Source organism: Bufo bufo, chromosome 3 (assembly GCF_905171765.1).
Source record: "Bufo bufo chromosome 3, aBufBuf1.1, whole genome shotgun sequence".
Taxonomy (NCBI): domain Eukaryota; kingdom Metazoa; phylum Chordata; class Amphibia; order Anura; family Bufonidae; genus Bufo; species Bufo bufo.
The window spans coordinates 93,462,538-93,485,618 of NC_053391.1; the positions used below are offsets into that span (position 1 = coordinate 93,462,538).

At 45.3% G+C, this 23,081-nt stretch overlaps 1 protein-coding gene across 4 annotated transcripts in view; it reads right to left on the reverse strand.

Annotated features, from left to right (window-relative positions):
* CTPS2 (CTP synthase 2) overlaps positions 1 to 18,707 on the reverse strand; it is a 305,004-nt gene extending 286,297 nt beyond the window's left edge. For all 4 annotated transcript variants that reach the window (XR_005777445.1, XM_040423329.1, XM_040423328.1 and 1 more), the window contains exons 1-2: positions 18,573 to 18,707; positions 1,494 to 1,556 (exon numbers count right to left, since the gene is read on the reverse strand). Coding sequence is in view for 3 of the 4 variants with exons in the window: in XM_040423329.1 (XP_040279263.1) it covers positions 1,494 to 1,537 (44 nt within the window). In the remaining variant the exon portion in view is untranslated. The remainder of the gene's footprint in view (positions 1 to 1,493; positions 1,557 to 18,572) is intronic.
* Positions 18,708 to 23,081: the final 4,374 nt, after the last annotated feature.

Here is a 23,081-nt window from a genome sequence, read left to right on the forward strand (position 1 = left end):
CTGAAATAGTATAAAAAACCTATTGCCACATGGATCAGATATAGGAAACTTAAAGGGTTTCTATCACTTCGTATGCCATAATTAGCTCTCAGACACTAGCGATCCGCTAGTGTCTGCTCTGGCCAACCATCCTAATATAAGAGCTTTTTGGGCAGCCGTTTTGCTAAAAAAATAACTTTTATAAATATGCTAATGAGCCTCTAGGTGCTATGTGGGCGTCATTAGCACCTAGAGGCTCCGTCTACCTTCATACACAGCCACCGCCCAGCGCGTCCCTCCAGCCCGCCCATCTCCTGATGAATGCGATCCTCCGTGTGACGCAACAGACGAATTCTCGCGCATGCGCCGTGCGCGGCTGTATTCGGCGCATGCGCAGAGAATGTCTGACCGCTTCCCTGCTCAGATATCTCCACTGCGCCTGCGCCGATGACGTCATAGTGCTCCAAGGAACAGGCGCAGTGGAGATGTCTGAGCAGGGAAGTGTCAGACATTCTCTGCGCATGCGCCGAATACAGCCGCGCACGGCGCATGCGCGAGAATTCGTCCGTTGCGTCACACGGAGGATCGCATTCATCAGGAGCTGGGCGGTGGCTGTGTATGAAGGTAGACGGAGCCTCTAGGTGCTAATGACGCCCACATAGCACCTAGAGGCTCATTAGCATATTTATAAAAGTTATTTTTTTAGCAAAACGGCTGCCCAAAAAGCTCTTATATTAGGATGGTTGGCCAGAGCAGACACTAGCGGATCGCTAGTGTCTGAGAGCTAATTATGGCATACGAAGTGATAGAAACCCTTTAAAGGCTATGTACACTTTTGGGGGCAATTTTTTTTTTTGTGCATTGTACTCATTATCAGCTAAAAATCATTTGGTCTTGATTAAGAATATGGAGTCTTTTTCTCTGTACATAGCTGAGATGCTCTACTAGCAAGATTTGAATTTTCTCTCTGCTTCGTTAGACAGCTAGCTGACGGACTTCTTATCTCTGTTCTCTGACCTTATAAACACTCATCAAAGCTCAATCCTTATCTTACTGAAAAGAATGTGGCTTAAATAAGTGTTTATGACCTCTAAGTAATTTAGAGATAAGGGTTATTAGATGACCGGCACAAAGTGAAAGTGAAAGTCGGATGCATACAGCTAGAAAAACTGTTAAACCTAATTTTTTTTAATAAAGACCAATTGAAAAAAATATTTTTAGCCCCAAATGAGTAAAATGCAGTCATAAAAAAAATGTCCCCAAAGGTATACATAGCCTTAAAGGACTTTTTTACTGGTGAACATGACTGCTTCCTTCCTGGCTACAGGTTATGAGATGTATTGCAGCTCAACTCTATTCAGTTTAGTGGAGCTGATTTGCAGTACCAGACATAACCCATGGGGAGGCGTGGTGCTGTATCTGGGGAAAGAAGCAGCCATGTTTTTCTAATGTTGAGCCCCCTTGGTCTTTCTGCAGACAATACCTTTCATAATATAACTGAAAAGTGATATTACCTTCTTCCACAGGCAATATATTGCCCAGCGAGTCTCCAGATCATTACACAGTTACTCTCCACACTGCAAAGCAACAAAGGCATGATTTACAAAGAAAGATTTTTACGTTAATAAAATAAATAAAAATGGCAATGTAATTAATGAATTACTTTTCAATGAATGCGCATCTAAATAATGTCTTAAAGGGAATCTGTCACTAGCAATTTACCCCAATTATTTTTTCATGAATCCATGTTTAACAGAGTACCTTTTTTCCATCGGTCTTGTTCTTTTGATTGTCCGTCTTGTCATTTCTTCAAAAAATCGATTCTTATGATATGTAAATGACGCTGTAAGGAGCCCAGAGGGGCGTTCTTCTTTCTCCACGGTGCCCAGGAACGCCCCTCTGAAGTGCCGTGCCCGCCTAAATTTGAAATCTAATAACGCCTCCAAGTTCATCTAAATCCCCTCCCAGAGGCGCGGCTAAGTGCTCAACAACGCCCCCTATTCAGCGCCGCGCTCTGCGGCAAACACCCCGATCCTCCTCTCGCCGGCATCCCAATCCCCGCGCAGGCGCAGTGCCGGCGATTTCCTGGGCTATTATAAGATGACTGTCGGCACTGCGCCTGCGCGGAATTTGGGATGCCGGCGAGAGGAGGATCGGGGTGTTTGCCGCAGAGCGCGGCGCTGAGGAGGGGGCGTTGTTGAGCACTTAGCCGCGCCTCTGGGAGGGGATTTAGATGAACTTGGAGGCGTTATTAGATTTCAAATTTAGGCGGGCACGGCACTTCAGAGGGGCGTTCCTGGGCACCGTGGAGAAAGAAGAACGCCCCTCTGGGCTCCTTACAGCGTCATTTACACATCATAAGAATCGATTTTTTTAAGAAATGACAAGACGGACAATCAAAAGAACAAGACCGATGGAAAAAAGGTACTCTGTTAAACATGGATTCATGAAAAAAAAATTTGGGTAAATTGCTAGTGACAGATTCCCTTTAAGTCCACCCTAAAAGCAGCCCCAGGACCACCCATTCAGTGGGCTATAGATAGCCTTTAAAGGGGTTCTCCGGGAATTAAGAAAATGAAAATACGCAAATATTTCTTTATTATAAATATATTCCCAAATACCTTTTATTAGTTATAATGGCTTGTTTTGTCTGGTAAGCAATCATCAGGGGAAATAAAATGACCGCTGTCCAATTAGTACACAAAAAATGTGTCCTAATCACACAGCAGGACAAGTTACTTCACAGCACTAAGCTAAAGAGCTGCCTCATCCTCCTATCTGCTCTACTTCTCAAGGATAAGGATCCTGAATACAGCTGATAAGATCTTCAGCAGAATCTCTGTAGGAATGGAACTCATGAGGAGACATGAAGTACAGAGAGAAGGGTGGGGATGTAGTAATGAGCAGCAGCACTTGTATGCAGTTTCCATTACCACAGCCCAACATTATTTCTGCACTTCATGTCTCCTCATGAGGAGGATGAGGCAGCTATTTAGCTCAGTGTTGTGAAGTAACTTGTCCTGCTGTGTGATTAGGACAGGTTTTCTGTGTACTAATAGGACAGCGGCCATTTTATTTCTACTAATGATTGCTCCCCAGACAAAACAAGCCATTATAACTAATGAAAAGAATCTGGGAATGTCAGGTACCAGTTGGTACTGGCCAAGTGGTGGGTAGGGATTCTACATCGCACTACATTAAAGGAACTGGCTGACCTGTTACATGTGCACTTGGCATCTAAAGGTCTCTGTGTTGGTCCCATGTTCATATGTGCCCGCATTACTGAGAAATTTTTTAAGTTTGAATATATGCAAATGAGCCACTAGGTGCAACGGGAGCGTTGTCGTTACTCCTAAAGGCTCGGCTTTCTCTGCAACTGCTGCGCCCTCTCTACTTTGATTGACAGGGCCAAGATGTGTAAATGTCATAATACCTGGTCCTTCCAATCAAAGTGTGGAGGGGGTGGCAGTTGCAGAGAGAGCTGAGCCTCTAGGTATATATCACGGTCGGGCGTGACTATCACATACGTGACGCAGAGGGAGGGAACAAGGAAGGCCCTGCCCAAGTGAGAGGGAAGGTGGTGACCCCTGACTCACCTAGCGGCTGGCACCTGGCTGCCCTGACGTCCCTAGACGGGTTCCTCACCCGTACGCCGATCACGTGCCTAAAGCCCTGGCTTTCCCTAAGCTGAGCCCTAGATAGTGAACAGGGCGGTGGGAACACTAGTCCGCACCACTAGCTCTAAAGGAAAACACCAAGGGAAGGACAGACAATACAAACTCAACATATAATCCCAGGTGGGCGACAACAGGAGACAACAAGAAGCCCAACAGGGATCCGGAGGGTAGCACTCTGGAACGACAAACAGGATTCACAACTCCAGTGGGTCAGTATAGATGTCCAGGCAGGAAGCTCTATAACTGGCAACTAGAGAAGTGTGAGGGGAGAATATAAGGAGGTTGGGAGTGGCAGACAAGAAACAGCTGAGGAGGAGAAGCTACGGATCCCTGATTGAGACAAAAAGGATAGCAAGGCAAACACAGAAAACAATCACTAAGAAACAACGTGATCTTTAGATATAGAGCGCGCAGCCACCCGCTGCAACCTCCTGACCCCTGGTATAACGGAGTCAGACGTGGCTCTTGATACCCTCGTGACAGTACCCCCCCTTTCACGAGGGGCCTCCGGACACTCAGGACCAGGTCTCTCTGGATGAGAGGTATGGAAAGCCTGAATTAACCTGTTGGCGTTTACCTCTGATGCTGGAACCCACATTCTTTCCTCGGGACCGTAACCCCTCCAATGCACCAGATACTGAAGAGAGCGGCGGACCCGACGAGAATCAACAATTCTGGCTATTTGAAACTCCAGATTACCATCCACAATAACAGGAGGAGGTGGCAGTGGTGATGGTTCTAGAGGTGGAACATACTTCTTGAGTAACGATTTATGGAAGACGTTATGGATCTTAAAAGTCTGAGGTAGCTCCAGGCGAAAAGCCACAGGGTTAATAACGGCTACTATTTTATAAGGACCAATGAACCTAGGGCCCAGTTTCCAAGAGGGAACCTTCAACTTAATATTCCTAGTAGACAACCACACATAGTCATTCACTCCTAGGTCCGGACTTGGCGACCGTTTCTTATCGGCCATGCATTTATATTTACCACTCATCTTTTTCAAGTTAACTTGCACCTTCTGCCATACCGATGAAAGAGATGAAGAAAACCTTTCCTCTTCGGGAACCCCAGAAGACCCCCCCTCTTTGAAAGTACAAAATTGGGGATAAAAACCGTATGCACCAAGGAATGGTGACTTGCCAGTGGACTCCTGATAATGATTATTTATGGCAAACTCAGCTAACGGTAAATATGATGACCACAACTCTTGGTTTTCAGACACAAAACACCTTAAATATGTTTCTAGGTTTTGGTTGGTACGCTCAGTCTGTCCATTCGACTGAGGATGGAAAGCTGAGGAAAAGGACAAGTGTACCCCCAAACGGGAACAAAAAGCTTTCCAAAACTTAGAAATAAACTGGGTTCCCCGATCCGAAACCACATCGGAAGGGACCCCGTGAAGCTTCACGATTTCACTGATAAACACCTGAGCAAGAGTTTTAGCATTAGGAAGTGCGGGTAGCGCAATAAAGTGTACCATTTTGCTAAACCTGTCTACTACTACCAAAATAACTGTTTTACCCACAGACAACGGTAAGTCAGTGATGAAATCCATTGACAGATGTGTCCATGGCCTATTGGGGATAAAAAGTGGCAATAAAGACCCTGCTGGACGTGTATGAGAGACTTTCGCGCGTGCACAAGTAGAGCAAGTAGACACGAAATCCATTACATCCTGACGCAACCTTGGCCACCAAAAACGACGAGATAATAGCTCCAAGGTTGCTTTACTACCCGGGTGCCCAGCAAGTGCCGAATTATGATGTTCTTTTAATAATTCAAGACGCAGGTTTAACGGTACAAACAATTTCTCTGAGGGGCAAGAGGCCGGGGCGTCCCCCTGGGCCTCTAACACCTTTCCCTCTAGAACAGAGTGTACAGACGAGACAACCACTCCTCTTTGTAAAATAGGTACCGGATCACTAACATTACCCCCTCCAGGGAAACTACGAGATAACGCGTCTGCCTTGGTATTTTTTGCCCCAGGACGATAGGTGATTACAAAGTTAAATCTGGTAAAGAATAGCGACCACCTAGCTTGTCTAGGGGTGAGACGCTTAGCCGATTCTAGGTACAGAAGGTTTTTGTGATCCGTAATCACCGTGACGGGGTGGATTGCTCCCTCTAAGAAGTGACGCCACTCTTCAAGCGCCAGTTTAATCGCCAACAGTTCCCTATTTCCAACATCATAGTTCTTCTCTGCAGAAGATAATTTTTTGGAAAAGAAAGCGCAAGGGCGCCATTTGCCAGGAGACGGACCCTGAGACAATACAGCCCCCACTCCCACCTCTGACGCATCTACCTCAACAATAAAAGGCTGGGAGACATCAGGTTGAATTAGAACAGGTGCCGAGGTAAACCTCTCTTTTAGAGAGGAAAATGCATTTTTAGCGGCGTCAGACCATTTGGAAAAATCAGTCCCCTTCCTAGTCATGTCGGTAAGGGGTTTAACGATCACTGAATAATTTTTAATGAACTTTCTATAGAAATTTGCGAAACCCAAAAACCGTTGTAGGGCTTTAAGGTTCTCAGGAAGATCCCAATCTAAAATTGCCTGGACCTTCCCAGGATCCATACGGAAACCTGAAGCAGATAATAGATATCCCAGGAACTGTATTTCCTGAACGGCGAAGACACATTTTTCAATTTTCGCATATAATTTATTCGTCCGTAGGACCTGCAGTACTTGCCTGACATGCACCTCATGTGTTTTCAGATCAGCCGAATAAATTAAGATATCATCTAGGTATATGACTACAAACCCGCCGATGAGATGACTAAAAATATCATTAACGAAATGTTGGAAGACAGCGGGGGCATTGGTCAGACCGAAAGGCATAACTAGATTTTCATAATGCCCCTCAGGGGTGTTAAAAGCTGTCTTCCACTCATCCCCTTCCCTGATACGAATCAGATTGTAGGCCCCCCTAAGATCAAGTTTGGAGAACCACCTAGCACCCGCAATCTGATTAAAAAGGTCAGGAATGAGAGGAAGAGGGTATGGGTCTCGGATGGTTATCTGGTTTAGCTCACGGAAATCTAGGCAAGGACGCAGGCCCCCATCTTTCTTTTTAACAAAGAAAAACCCTGCAGCCACGGGTGAAGAAGAGGGTCTGATGTGTCCCTTAGCCAGACTCTCGGAGATATAATCTTTCATGGCTTTTCTCTCGGGACCCGAAAGATTATACAACCTGGACTTGGGTAATTTTGCACCGGGAATCAGGTTAACCGGGCAATCATAAGGACGATGAGGTGGTAGCTTCTGACAACCCTTTTCAGAAAAAACGTCCTCAAAGTCCGAAATAAATGTAGGTAGGGAAGCTATGGAGGCGATTAAGCAATTGTTATTTAAGCAATTCTCTCTGCAATGCTCACTCCACTCCAATATCTCCCTGGCCTGCCAATCCACCACTGGATTGTGCGCTACCAACCAGGGGAGACCCAATACCACAGGAGAGGGAAGGCCCTCCAGAACGTAACATGAAAGACACTCATTATGGTGGTCCCCTACCCGAAGGTGTAAATTATGAACAATGTGGGTGAGGTTTCTCTGAGACAGAGGAGCAGAATCTATAGCGAATACGGGAATAGGTCTCTGCAGCGTACAGAGAGACAAACCCATAGTGCGGGCAAAATGGGCATCAATCAAGTTTACCCCTGCTCCACTGTCTAGAAAAAAAGAAATAGACTCCGTCTTAACACCAAAAACAATAACCGCTGGTAACACAAATTGAGATGTTCGTATGGAGGAAACATATACCCCCCGGCTGACATCCTCCACACAGCCTGGGGTTAGTAGTTTTCCGACGGTCTTTTGTTTTTGAGAAAAGAGGGACAGACATTAATGAAATGACCCTTCCCCCCACAGAAAAAACAAGCCCCCCCCCTACGGCGAACCTCAGGAGGATGGACCTGACGAGAAGTTCCGCCTAGCTGCATAGGCTCATCTAAGTCAGTACAGACTAATTGTTGTTTGGGAGAGGTAACCAATTGCTCAGGAATTTTCGATCTCTCCCTAAGACGCCTATCTATTCTGATAGAGAGGGACATAACAGCATCAAGGGAAAGGGGGGTCTCATACAGCGCCAGTGCATCCTTAACCCTTTCAGATAACCCAGAGCAGAACTGACTCCTGAGAGCCGGGTCGTTCCACTGAGTATCCGTAGCCCACCTACGGAACTCTGAGCAATATTCCTCTGCTGACCGATCTCCCTGTAGGAGTCTCCGTAACTTCGACTCAGCCAGGGCGACTCGGTCAGGGTCATCATATATGAGACCCAAAGCCCCAAAAAATCCCTCCACTGACCGGAGAGCCTGGGAACCAGGGGGTAACGAGAACGCCCAGGATTGTGGGTCCCCCTGAAGCAGGGAAATGACAATCCCTACCCGCTGTTCTTCATTACCTGAGGAGTAAGGGCGCAACTTAAAGTATAATTTGCAGGCCTCACGGAACGTCGCAAATTTGTCCCTTCCCCCAGAAAATCTGTCAGGAAGAACAACCTTGGGTTCTGTAACTACCTGGTTACCCATAGCAACCGCTGGGGGTGCGGTCTGCTGCATTTGCTGCTGTTGTTGGAGGACAGACGACTTCAATCCTGCCACCTCCAAAGACAGGCCTTGAAGCTGTTTTGCCAAGGCAGCAATAGGATCCATATTGGATTCTAAGTAGAGAAAAAAAAACAACAAAAAAAAAATATATTTTTTATTTTTATTTATTTATTTTTTCAAAAAGTAATGGCCAGTTATAATATCACGGTCGGCGTGACTATCACATACGTGACGCAGAGGGAGGGAACAAGGAAGGCCCTGCCCAAGTGAGAGGGAAGGTGGTGACCCCTGACTCACCTAGCGGCTGGCACCTGGCTGCCCTGACGTCCCTAGACGGGTTCCTCACCCGTACGCCGATCACGTGCCTAAAGCCCTGGCTTTCCCTAAGCTGAGCCCTAGATAGTGAACAGGGCGGTGGGAACACTAGTCCGCACCACTAACTCTAAGGGAAAACACCAAGGGGAGGACAGACAACACAGACTCAACATATATTCCCAGGTGGGCGACAACAGGAGACAACAAGAAGCCCAACAGGGATCCGGAGGGTAGCACTCTGGAACGACAACCAGGATTCACAACTCCAGTGGGTCAGTATAGATGTCCAGGCAGGAAGCTCTATAACTGGCAACTAGAGAAGAGTGAGGGGAGAATATAAGGAGGTTGGGAGTGGCAGACAAGAAACAGCTGAGGAGGAGAAGCTACGGATCCCTGATTGAGACAAAAAGGATAGCAAGGCAAACACAGAAAACAATCACTAAGAAACAACGTGATCTTTAGATATAGAGCGCGCATCCACCCGCTGCGACCTCCTGACCCCGGGTATAACGGAGTCAGACGTGGCTCTTGATACCCTCGTGACAGTATAACTACAACGCCCCCGTTGCTCCTAAAGGCTCATTTGCATATATTAAAACTTCATTTTTCTCAGTAATGCGGACACATATGAACATGGAACCAACACAGATGCCTTCACCTGCCAAGAGCACATGTAACAGGTCAGCCACTTCCATGGGTACAAATCTGCTGACAGATGCCCTTTAACCACCTCCGGACCGCTGTACGCACAGACGCGTCCTGGAGGTGGTTGATTCATTCCGAGTGGACGCATATACGCGTCATCTCGCGAGACGCGAGATTTCCTGTGAACGCGCGCACACAGGCGCGCGCGCTCACAGGAACGGAAGGTAAGAGAGTTGATCTCCAGCCTGCCAGCGGCGATCGTTCGCTGGCAGGCTGGAGATGTGTTTTTTTTAACCCCTAACAGGTATATTAGACGCTGTTTTGATAACAGCGTCTAATATACCTGCTACCTGGTCCTCTGGTGGTCCCCTTTGTTTGGATCGACCACCAGAGGACACAGGTAGCTCAGTAAAGTAGCACCAAGCACCACTACACTACACTACACCCCCCCCCCCCCGTCACTTATTAACCCCTTATTAGCCCCTGATCACCCCATATAGACTCCCTGATCACCCCATATAGACTCCCTGATCACCCCCCTGTCATTGATTACCCCCCTGTCATTGATCAACCCCCTGTAAAGCTCCATTCAGATGTCCGCATGATTTTTACGGATCCACTGATAGATGGATCGGATCCGCAAAACGCATCCGGACGTCTGAATGAAGCCTTACAGGGGCATGATCAATGACTGTGGTTATCACCCCATATAGACTCCCTGATCACCCCCCTGTCATTGATCACCCCCCTGTCATTGATCACCCCCCTGTCATTGATTACCCCCCTGTAAAGCTCCATTCAGACGTCCGCATGATTTTTACGGATCCACTGATAGATGGATCGGATCCGCAAAACGCATCCGGACGTCTGAATGAAGCCTTACAGGGGCATGATCAATGACTGTGGTGATCACCCCATATAGACTCCCTGATCACCCCCCTGTAAAGCTCCATTCAGATGTCCGCATGATTTTTACGGATCCACTGATAGATGGATCGGATCCGCAAAACGCATCCGGACGTCTGAATGAAGCCTTACAGGGGCATGATCAATGACTGTGGTTATCACCCCATATAGACTCCCTGATCACCCCCCTGTCATTGATCACCCCCCTGTCATTGATTACCCCCCTGTAAAGCTCCATTCAAACGTCCGCATGATTTTTACGGATCCACTGATAGATGGATCGGATCCGCAAAACGCATCCGGACGTCTGAATGAAGCCTTACAGGGGCATGATCAATGACTGTGGTTATCACCCCATATAGACTCCCTGATCACCCCCCTGTCATTGATCACCCCCCTGTCATTGATCACCCCCCTGTCATTGATCAACCCCCTGTCATTGATCACCCCCCTGTCATTGATCACCCCCCTGTCATTGATCACCCCCCTGTCATTGATCACCCCCCCTGTCATTGATCACCCCTCTGTAAGGCTCCATTCAGACATTTTTTTGGCCCAAGTTAGCGGAATTATTATTTTTTTTTCTTACAAAGTCTCATATTCCACTAACTTGTGACAAAAAATAAAATCTCACATGAACTCACCATACCCCTCACGGAATCCAAATGCGTAAATTTTTTTAGACATTTATATTCCAGACTTCTTCTCACGCTTTAGGGCCCCTAGAATGCCAGGGCAGTATAAATACCCCACATGTGACCCCATTTCGGAAAGAAGACACCCCCAGGTATTCCGTGAGGGGCATATTGAGTCCATGAAAGATTGAAATTTTTGTCCCAAGTTAGCGGAACGGGAGACTTTGTGAGAAAAAAATAAAAAATATCAATTTCCGCTAACTTGTGCCAAAAAAAAAAAATTTCTATGAACTCGCCATGCCCCTCATTGAATACCTTGGGGTGTCTTCTTTCCAAAATGGGGTCACATGTGGGGTATTTATACTGCCCTGGCATTCTAGGGGCCCCAAAGCGTGAGAAGAAGTCTGGCATCCAAATGTCTAAAAATGCCCTCCTAAAGGGAATTTGGGCCCCTTTGCGCATCTAGGCTGCAAAAAAGTGTCACACATCTGGTATCGCCGTACTCAGGAGAAGTTGGGGAATGTGTTTTGGGGTGTCATTTTACATATACCCATGCTGGGTGAGATAAATATCTTGGTCAAATGCCAACTTTGTATAAAAAAATGGGAAAAGTTGTCTTTTGCCAAGATATTTCTCTCACCCAGCATGGGTATATGTAAAAAGACACCCCAAAACACATTCCCCAACTTCTCCCGAGTACGGAGATACCAGATGTGTGACACTTTTTTGCAGCCTAGGTGGGCAAAGGGGCCCATATTCCAAAGAGCACCTTTCGGATTTCACTGGTCATTTACCTACTTACCACACATTAGGGCCCCTGGAAAATGCCAGGGCAGTATAACTACCCCACAAGTGACCCCATTTTGGAAAGAAGACACCCCAAGGTATTCCGTGAGGGGCATGGCGAGTTCCTAGAATTTTTTATTTTTTGTCACAAGTTAGTGGAAAATGATGATTTTTTTTTTTTTTTTTTTCATACAAAGTCTCATATTCCACTAACTTGTGACAAAAAATAAAAACTTCCATGAACTCACTATGCCCATCAGCGAATACCTTGGGGTCTATTCTTTCCAAAATGGGGTCACTTGTGGGGTAGGTATAATGCCCTGGTATTTTAGGGGCCCAAATGTGTGGTAAGGAGTTTGAAATCAAATTCTGTAAAAAATGACGAGTGAAATCCGAAAGGTGCTCTTTGGAATATGGGCCCCTTTGCCCACCTAGGCTGCAAAAAAGTGTCACACATCTGGTATCTCCGTACTCAGGAGAAGGTGGGGAATGTGTTTTGGGGTGTCATTTTACATATACCCATGCTGGGTGAGATAAATATCTTGGTCAAATGCCAACTTTGTATAAAAAAATGGCAAAAGTTGTCTTTTGCCAAGATATTTCTCTCACCCAGCATGGGTATATGTAAAAAGACACCCCAAAACACATTCCCCAACTTCTCCCGAGTACGGAGATACCAGATGTGTGACACTTTTTTGCAGCCTAGGTGGGCAAAGGGGCCCATATTCCAAAGAGCACCTTTCGGATTTCACTGGTCATTTACCTACTTACCACACATTAGGGCCCCTGGAAAATGCCAGGGCAGTATAACTACCCCACAAGTGACCCCATTTTGGAAAGAAGACACCCCAAGGTATTCCGTGAGGGGCATGGCGAGTTCCTAGAATTTTTTATTTTTTGTCACAAGTTAGTGGAAAATGATGATTTTTTTTTTTTTCATACAAAGTCTCATATTCCACTAACTTGTGACAAAAAATAAAAACTTCCATGAACTCACTATGCCCATCAGCGAATACCTTGGGGTCTCTTCTTTCCAAAATGGGGTCACTTGTGGGGTAGTTATACTGCCCTGGTATTTTAGGGGCCCAAATGTGTGGTAAGGAGTTTGAAATCAAATTCTGTAAAAAATGACGAGTGACATCCGAAAGGTGCTCTTTGGAATATGGGCCCCTTTGCCCACCTAGGCTGCAAAAAAGTGTCACACATCTGGTATCTCCGTATTCAGGAGAAGTTGGGGAATGTGTTTTGGGGTGTCTTTTTACATATACCCATGCTGGGTGAGAGAAATATCTTGGCAAAAGACAACTTTTCCCATTTTTTTATACAAAGTTGGCATTTGACCAAGATATTTATCTCACCCAGCATGGGTATATGTAAAATCACACCCCAAAACACATTCCCCAACTTCTACTGAATACGGAGATACCAGATGTGTGACACTTTTTTGCAGCCTAGGTGGGCAAAGGGGCCCATATTCCAAAGAGCACCTTTCGGATTTCACTCGTCATTTTTTACAGAATTTGATTTCAAACTCCTTACCACACATTTGGGCCCCTAGAATGCCAGGGCAGTATAACTACCCCACAAGTGACCCCATTTTGGAAAGAAGAGACCCCAAGGTATTTCGTGATGGGCATAGTGAGTTCATGGAAGTTTTTATTTTTTGTCACAAGTTAGTGGAATATGAGACTTTGTAAGAAAAAAAAAATAAATCATCATTTTCCGCTAACTTGTGACAAAAAATAAAAAGTTCTATGAACTCACTATGCCCATCAGCGAATACCTTAGGGTGTGTACTTTCCGAAATGGGGTCATTTGTGGGGTGTTTGTACTGTCTGGCCATTGTAGAACCTCAGGAAACATGGAAACATGACAGGTGCTCAGAAAGTCAGAGCTGCTTCAAAAAGCGGAAATTCACATTTTTGTACCATAGTTTGTAAACGCTATAACTTTTACCCAAACCATTTTTTTTTTTTACCCAAACATTTTTTTTTTATCAAAGACATGTAGAACAATAAATTTAGAGCAAAATTTATATATGGATGTCGTTTTTTTTTGCAAAATTTTACAACTGAAAGTGAAAAATGTCATTTTTTTGCAAAAAAATCGTTAAATTTCGATTAATAACAAAAAAAGTAAAAATGTCAGCAGCAATGAAATACCACCAAATGAAAGCTCTATTAGTGAGAAGAAAAGGAGGTAAAATTCATTTGGGTGGTAAGTTGCATGACCGAGCAATAAATGGTGAAAGTAGTGCAGGTCAGAAGTGTAAAAAGTGGCCTGGTCTTTCAGGGTGTTTAAGCACTGGGGGCTGAGGTGGTTAAAGGACACCTAACTTTTGTAAAAAGACACTAAGGGCCATTATTGCTGCTGAGTGCTCTGCATCTTCGGGTTTCATCAGCTCTGCTCGGCTGACTGACGCCCCACAGGCTTGGACAACCGAGCAGAGGCAATGAAAATCAAAGGTGCATAGCGTTTAGAGGAGCACTTCTGCCCCTTCATGCTTCTTGCAAAAGATTAGGTAACATCATAACTGATTTTTTATTTATTTTTTGCCACCTGCGTTTTTGCCATGTTCTTATGTCTTGTGGCATTTTTAGCAATCAGTAATATTCTTTTTATTATACTCACTTATATAGCGCTACTATATTCTGCAGCGCTTTACAGACATTAGTATCATGCTGCGCCCAATGGGGCTCATAATCTAAGGTCCCTGTCAGTATGTCTGTGGAGTGTAGGAGGAAACCAGAGGAAACCCACACAAACAAGAGGAGAACATAAAAAAATGCAGATGTTGTCCTTGGTCGGATTTGAACCCAGGACCCCAGAGCTGCGAGGCACCAGTGCTAAGCACTGAGCCACCATGCTCCTGCTCGCTAGTGTTTTCTTTATGCCGTTTTTCCCCTATAGAGAAGGTGATGTGAAAATGCCTCAAAAATAGCATTTAAAATTTCCCATAGACTTGCAGCAGGAGCAGGAGTTTTTAAAGTAAAAAACACACAACAAAAAATGCAGGTGCAAAAAAAGTCACTAAAAACATATACCGTAAGGGCAGAAATGTGACAGCAAAAACCTAAATATGAACCCAACCTTAAATTGGTGTCACACACAGGTTTCTTTGACGTTTTTGAGGGTTGTTGCAGAGTTTGGTACTTTTTTTTGCCGATGCTTTTTGCAGAGTTTAGCTCCAGATGTTGCATGGAAGTGTTTGGGAATTATTAAGTGGACGACAAACAGAGGTTCTTTTGTAATGCCAGTTTTTCACCCTTGATGTGCATTTTTGGGTCAATTTTTTTATTTTTTTATTACAGCATGCTCTCAGTCTGGCATTCACTACAAGGCATACAAAAGAACGCCACTAAAAAAAGGTCAGGTAGTAAAATACACTGTTTGGCCAAAAACACCTTGAAAATGCTTTAACCCCTTACATGTACGGCATTATTAGCCCGCAATTGTATGGAGTGGGCTGCTGCAGGTAGCCCGCTCCATATGCGATAGGTATGCATATAATACAGCACGCACCTGGCAGCAATGACAGGGAACAGCGATTGTGCCAAACCCTGTCATTTAACCCCTCAGATGCGATCAACAGCGATCGCGGCATCTCTAAAGTTAGGCAGAAGGATGAAGTTGCCTCTGCCTTCTGATCAGAGCTCCTGCAGTGAAATTGTGGGGCTCCGATCAGTTACCATGACTGCCTGGAGTCAGCTGAGGCTTCCCTGGCCTGCTATGGTAACCTCCCTGCTAAGCTGTGCACAAGGCATAGCTCAGCAAGAGTGTGTCAAAATCCTATTCCCCCTTATAGATCTCTATAAGGCCTCATGCCCACGAGTGTAGCCTGTTTTGTGGTCCTGCAGGACGGAACCTCCTGGCCTCTATACAACAGTCCTATGCTTGTCTGTAAAACAGACAAGAATAGGCCATGTTCTATATTTTTGTGGATGCCACGGAACGGAAACGGTGTGCTGTCTGCATCTTTTACAGCCCTGTTGAGTATGCATCCGACCCGCACAAAGTGAAGATCGGATACGGACCAAATACATTCGTGTGAATGGGGCCTTAGGGTGAACAGGACAAGGGATCAAAAGATCCCATGTATTAGCCCCCTAAGGCTACTTTCAAACTAGCGGCAGAATGGATCCGACAGGCTGTTCACCCTGTCGGATCCGTCCCGCCGCTATTTCTATAGCTATTGACTATAATGGGGACGGGGGGGCGAAGCTACGGTGCAGCACGGCAGTGCACGGCGAGAGGCAGCTGGACTAAAAGTACTGCATGTCCGACTTTTTAGTCCGGCGGCCTCTCACCGCGCACTGCCGTGCTGCACCGGAGCTCCACCCCCGTCCCCATTATAGTCAATGGGGACGGAGCGGCAGTCCGGCGGCACGGCAAAATAATGGCAGGACGGATCCGACAGGGTGAACAGCCTGTCGGATCCGTCCTGCCGCTAGTGTGAAAAAACCCTAAGAGGGCTAATAGTTACTAAGTAAAAAGTTTAACAAATGTAAAAAATACTAAAATATTAAAAGTTTAAATCACCCCCCTTTCCCAATTTAACATATAAAAACAATAAAAAAAACATATAAACAATATAAACAATAAAACATATGAACAATAAAACATATGAACAATAAAAAAAAATAAACATATCAGGAATCGCCATGTCCAAGAATGCCTGTGCGGTGCATGTGGTACTTTTCTCCATCTAAAAAATCTGATTTCTGACAGAAATGGCTCAAACAGATGTCAAATGTGCATAACTTATGCACAGGATCAGTTTTTTTTTTTTTTTCTACTCATAGAGAAGGCAGGGATGGTCTATTAATGTATATGCCTCATCCATTGCTCTGTACAAGTACTGAATGAGCACTGTAGATACATGTGATCACCAGGGCCCGGGTGTCTGCATGAGCTGCTGGGACTTAGAAGATCCAGATTAGCTCTGCAGTGAGACTGTACAGCCTTGTACAACCTATCTGGGCTTGTATTCCCCCTGTAACTGAGGATAATATGTCAGCCCCAATTACATCCGAAATCGGCAATTAAAATAATGTAATGTTAGGCTACTTTTAAATATGTGGCCAGGGGCAGACAGGGAACTTAAAATACTAATAGTGGCCCCGTTTTGTAGTCCGGTCCAAATTAATGAAAGGCAGAGCCAACACAAGTAGGCGAGGCCAGCAATACCATATTGTGGCACATTATACCAACCCAGCAGAGCCAAATGCCACAGTGCATCACAAAATAGTGCCGCCAACAGCATAAAACACATCCCCAAAAACTTCCACTGGCTGGCCGTGAGAAAGGCCCAGGTGGCCCCCTGGGCATCGGCCCGCCGGGAAGTTTCCCTGTAAGGTCTATGGCCAATCCGCCCCTGTCTGAGGCATTGTGATCCAGCCGCCAGTTCAGGGAAAGAATGCCAGGAATCTGACGGACGCAAACCCAAGCGTGCAGCGGTTTCTGTCCATCCAATTCTCTGCATTTTTGCCAGAATGCATCCAGACCTGCGCAAGACCCCATTATAGTTAATGGGGCCGACATTCAGGTTGCATCTGGCAGGGCCGGATCTGGAGAATTCAGGGAGGCTGTTCTTACTGCCGCAGATGTGAAACTAGCCTTAAATCCCCCCCAAAGGTCTTGTATGACTTTACACAAAGCACAAAAGTAATAATAAAGGCAAAACAAAATTAAAAAAGAAAAAGAAAAAAGAAGACGTCCACTAGCCCACACACTGCTTCTAGCCCACACCACTGCTTTAGCCCACACACTGCTTCTAGCCCACACCACTGCTTCTAGCCCACACACTGCTTCTAGCCCCCACACTGCTTCTAGCCCACACACTGCTTCTAGCCCACACACTGCTTCTAGCCCACACCACTGCTTCTAGCCCACACCACTGCTTCTAGCCCACACACTGCTTCTAGCCCACACCACTGCTTCTAGCCCACACCACTGCTTCTAGCCCACACCACTGCTTCTAGCCCACACACTGCTTCTAGCCCACACCACTGCTTCTAGCCCACACACTGCTTCTAGCCCACACCACTGCTTCTAGCCCACACACTGCTTCTAGCCCACACACTGCTTCTAGCCCACACCACTGCTTCTAGCCCACACACTGCTTCTAGCCCACACACTGCTTCTAGCCCACACCACTGCTTCTAGCCCACACACTGCTTCTAGCCCACACCACTGCTTCTAGCCCACACACTGCTTCTAGCCCACACACTGCTTCTAGCCCACACACTGCTTCTAGCCCACACCACTGCTTCTAGCCTCACCCCCGTAAACTGCATGTCTTCTATATCAAAACAATTTAAACACTTATTTTAGTTGCACTTTGTGCTATTAAAAAAAAAAGGAAATCAAAATGATGAAATAATGTGAAAAACTGACTTTTTATCTCCTGCCTGTCAAGAAGGGGGATACATGGCCCATTGTGGAATAAGTTAAACATGCATTTGGTCTAGTATTTTTCAAGTTCTATAGAAAAGTCTACGGGAACAACATTCTAAAAAAAAAAATCCATACCTAGTATACTGCATTTTTTATATTTTTAAGGCCAAAATGCTCAAAACTGCCATGTGAAAACCTTTAAAAAAAAAAAAAAGCTTTTAATGTAGGGCTTTTCATCCTATGTGGGCACATAAAAAAAAAATGAAAAAAACATGCTACGGAATGCTGCAAAAAAAAAAACATACAAAAAAAACACTCAAAACACTAAACATGTGAACGAGCAGAACATAAACATTATTTTTGGGAAACAGATGGACTTTTTGGTGGAAATAACTACCGTAGACACTGATAATGTGCTCTGTGAGGCAGACATGCCGCTGGCTGGTGTCATACAACACATACAAATGTGTTTTCAGCACCAATTCATTCCCAGCCAGCAGAGATCTTGAAATTCATAGCTGACAAACTTTTTATTACATTTGAGTGGAGCCAGACTACTTATAAGCCCCGCCTCCTGTCACTCATACTTAACCCTTCCTGTACCGCAGCTAACCATAAAGGAGAAGTGCAGTCCCGCTCTGTGCCTCCCTCACCCCATGCTATCCAGCTCCACTGTCATTACCTATGCGATGCCGCGGCACAGCGCAGACAGCTCCTTCCTAGTATAGCGCACACAGAGTCAGCCGTACTGCAGGGCCCATGCCGGGTTACCACGCACTCAGGGGCCCAACACACCTTCAGGAACAACACGTTGGATTGACAGGACAAGTTATTCTGACGCTCAGCCGCTAGGTGGCGACGGTTTCCACAGCAAGAGTCACAAACATGTACAGTAGATAGACCATGCCCATATTAGTTTTTTTTTTTTTTTTTTTGTCAGTGCTTTATTGATATAGAAACAATAAAAAAAGGAACAAAACTGAGTACGAATTGCAACTTGTCTTTTAGTTTGTGTTAAAGGTTATCATTTTATAAACTAGAGATAACTAGTACAGGCAATGTTACCAGCGTGTAATATGCTGCAGTTAATCTATTTCAGAATTCTCATCGACATATGAAAAAAAAAAAAAAAAAGCAGAAAAGCTTTGGTATTGCGGATTTTAAATCTGCAGCATGTTAATTTGTCCTGCAGATTTCATTTCCAAAGCAAAGAATGAAACTGCATCTTTTCTGTAACAAAATCCAAGCTCCCTGTGGTGGGTGTGCAGTGTGAACCTACCCTTATTATCCTTGCATGTCGCTGTATTTTTCTGGCAGAATGCTGGTATTTATGTCGCAAACTTACCGGTGACCGGCTACGCCGGATACAGTAACTCCGATAGTCTGCGCCTCTGCTGGAACAAAATACCGGATTTCCCTCCCTCAGATGTGAACGCACTTCTTAGGGACTGGCCTGCTAGGGGCTTGTTTTTCCCATTTTTGTCTCATTTCCATATCTCAAGAGTCTTAACTAGTTTCTGAAGACAGCTTTAACCCTCAGGATTCCAGAGGTTTTTTTTGTTTTTGCATTTTCATTTTTCTTTCATTTTCATCTTCTTGGAGCCATAACGTTTTTATTTTTCCGTTCACATATCCTTATAAGGGCTTGTTTTTTGCAGGACAAGTTTCTAATGCCACTATTTTATGTGGTATACAATGTAGTGGGGTGGAATTAAAACATAAACGGAAATCCTCCAAAGTTTTACGGGTTTTGTCCCTACAGCCAGGGGCGGACTGGGAACTTAAAGCGGCCCTGGAAAAAATATTAAAAGTGACCCTGTTTTGTAGTCGGGTCCAAATCGATGGAAGGCAGGGCCAACAATACCATATTGTGGCACATTATACCACCCCAACAGAGCCAAATACCACTGTCCATCACAAAATACATCCCCAAAAACTTCCACTGGCCGACTGTGAGGAGGGCTCAGGCGGCCCCCTAGGCATCGGCCTACCGGGAAATTTCCCTGTAAGGTCTATGGCCAATCCACCCCTGCCTACGGCGTTTCATTTGCGGCAAGACTGACCTATGCCCTTCATTCTCTGGGTCAGTACAAGGATACCACATGTGTATAGGTTTTAGAAGTCTAAATACTGTAAAAATAAAACTTTGAAAAATACATTTTTTTATATCACCATATTCTGACCCCCAAAAGATTTTTATAGTTATATCTACTGAGCTGTGCGGGGGCTCATTTTTTGCAGGACAAGTTTTTATTGTAGTTTTTATTGATACCATTTTGGAGTGTGTGTGACTTTTTAATGACATTTTATAAAAAAAAAATTGGGTAAGAGAAGCTATGAAAAAATGGCGAATCGGCCATTTTGATACTTTTTTCCATTAGACCAGGGATGGCCAGCCTGAGGCTCTCCAGCTGTTGCAAAACTACAACTCCCAGCATGCTCAGAATGCCTACAGCTATCAGCCTACAGCAGGGCATGGTGGGAGTTGTAGTTTTACAACAGCTGGAGGGCCGCAGGTTGGCCATTCGTCGTTATTTTTATATTTTCATAGTATGGGTGTTTTCGGACGTAGTGATGCCCATGATGTTTATATTTTTTTTTTATCATTTATGTATTTATTTTTTGAATCTAAGCAAGCTGTGGTTTTGTGTCCGGTCATGTAAGTCAATGTAAGTCAATGGTGACGGATCCATTTTTTTAGGAGCCTATAAAAAACTGGATCCGCCAACCATTGACTTTCAATGTATTTAGTGACGGATCGTTTTTTTTTCCGTTTTGATTTCACAGAGCAGCATCTTAACAGAACAGATCCATCCTGATGTGCAAAATCAAAACGGATCCTCTGCCAGATCTCAATACCGAAATTAACAAAGCAAGTGTGAAAGTAGCCTAACATAATCTGGTCATTAGCCATTCTATATAATTAGGCCTGTGTTTTTCATGCAGAGGCACAATGACTTAATGATGTTATTCAAGTAGTATGGGCTTGTCACTGTACCATTCACAAAGTGTAGGGCAGTTCTGTATTACCCAGACACACCTGCCACACTGTAACACCGCCACCACCAAAGGCTCGTTTGGTGACAACTCTGGCTGATGCATGGCTCTCTCCTTGATGACTCCAACATCGTCAACGGTCATCATTTCTGCTCAGCGTGACTCAACTTTCATCAGTGAACAGCACTGAGGCCATACTGGTCCCTCGTCCAGTGTAGATGCTCCCTGGCCCATGCAAGACAATGCCACCTGTGGTCAGGTACCCTTGCAGGTCGTCTAGCACGCAGACCTCGTTGATGTAAACAGTTCTAATGGTCTGACATGACATTTGGATGCCTCTCACCTCCCTTAAATGTGCCTGGAGTTGTGTGGCATTTATCATCTGGTTCTTCTGCAGGGTATTGTTCACAATTAAGCTGTCATCAGTGTGGGAGGTGTCCAAAGGACGTCCACTTCTATGCCTTTCTGTGACTCTTCCAGTCTCTCGGTATCTCTGTTGCAACCTGCTGATAAAACTCTGTGACACTCTAAGCTCAGTGGCCACTTCCGTCTGAGAACATCCTGCTTGAAGCCCCGCAATAACGAGGTACTGTTCATCAATTGTTAGGTGTTGTCTTGGTCTCATGATGTAAAATTGTGAACAGCATGATGAGGAGGACTTTCATAAATACCAATTCTAACTGAACCAGGAAATTTATCGGGAGATTTATGGATCAAACACCTGTTGTGAATTTCGCCTTTCAGCTTCTTGTTGGAGAACAGCAAGTTGTACAAAAAGTACCGAAACATTGAACAGTTGGACATGTGCAGTCAAAAGTTTAGAGAAGGCCACATTAAATTCAACCTGTAAAGTTTACAGTGCATTTTAGGTTCATCCTGAAATTTCACCCACATGACAATTATCCCTAACTTTTTGTTAGTGTGTGTATATATATATATATATATTATATATATATATATATATATATATATACACTGCTCAAAAAAATAAAGGGAACACTTAAACAACACAATGTAACTCCAAGTCAATCACACTTCTGTGAAATCAAACTGTCCACTTAGGAAGCAACACTGAGTGACAATCAATTTCACATGCTGTTGTGCAAATGGGATAGACAACAGGTGGAAATTATAGGCAATTAGCAAGACACCCCCAATAAAGGAGTGGTTTTGCAGGTGGTAACCACAGACCACTTCTCAGTTCCTATGCTTCCTGGCTGATGTTTCGGTCACTTTTGAATGCTGGTGGTGCTTTCACTCTAGTGGTAGCATGAGACGGAGTCTACAACCCACACAAGTGGCTCAGGTAGTGCAGCTTATCCAGGATGGCACATCAATGCGAGCTGTGGCAAGAAGGTTTGCTGTGTCTGTCAGCGTAGTGTCCAGAGCATGGAGGCGCTACCAGGAGACAGGCCAGTACATCGGGAGACGTGGAGGAGGCCGTAGGAGGGCAACAACCCAGCAGCAGGACCGCTACCTCCGCCTTTGTGCAAGGAGGAACAGGAGGAGCACTGCCAGAGCCCTGCAAAATGACCTCCAGCAGGCCACAAATGTGCATGTGTCTGCTCAAACGGTCAGAAACAGACTCCATGAGGGTGATATGAGGGCCCGACGTCCACAGGTGGGGGTTGTGCTTACAGCCCAACACCGTGAAGGACGTTTGGCATTTGCCAGAGAACACCAAGATTGGCAAATTCGCCACTGGCGCCCTGTGCTCTTCACAGATGAAAGCAGGTTCATACTGAGCACATGTGACAGACGTGACAGAGTCTTGAGACGCCGTGGAGAACGTTCTGCTGCCTGCAACATCCTCCAGCATGACCGGTTTGGCATTGGGTCAGTAATGGTGTGGGGTTGCATTTCTTTGGAGGGCCGCACAGCCCTCCATGTGCTCGCTAGAGGTAGCCTGACTGCCATTAGGTACCTGGTATACTTACTGCAAATGCAGCTAGAAGCTCTTTGCGAATATAATTGATCAAAAATATTTCGGGCCCATCTACCGGTCGTCAAGGTCGCTTCTAATCAGATGGGTCCTACTCTAACATGCCTCTCCTGGGCTTACAGCCTACAATCTGGGCAAAGTAGTACCAAGCTGCATCCTACGCATGCCTCTTCCAGGCTGTGAGCCTGCAGTATGGGCTGGGTAGAATACAGCTGTACAAGTACAGTGGCTCCCCCTGGTGGTGAGATTGAA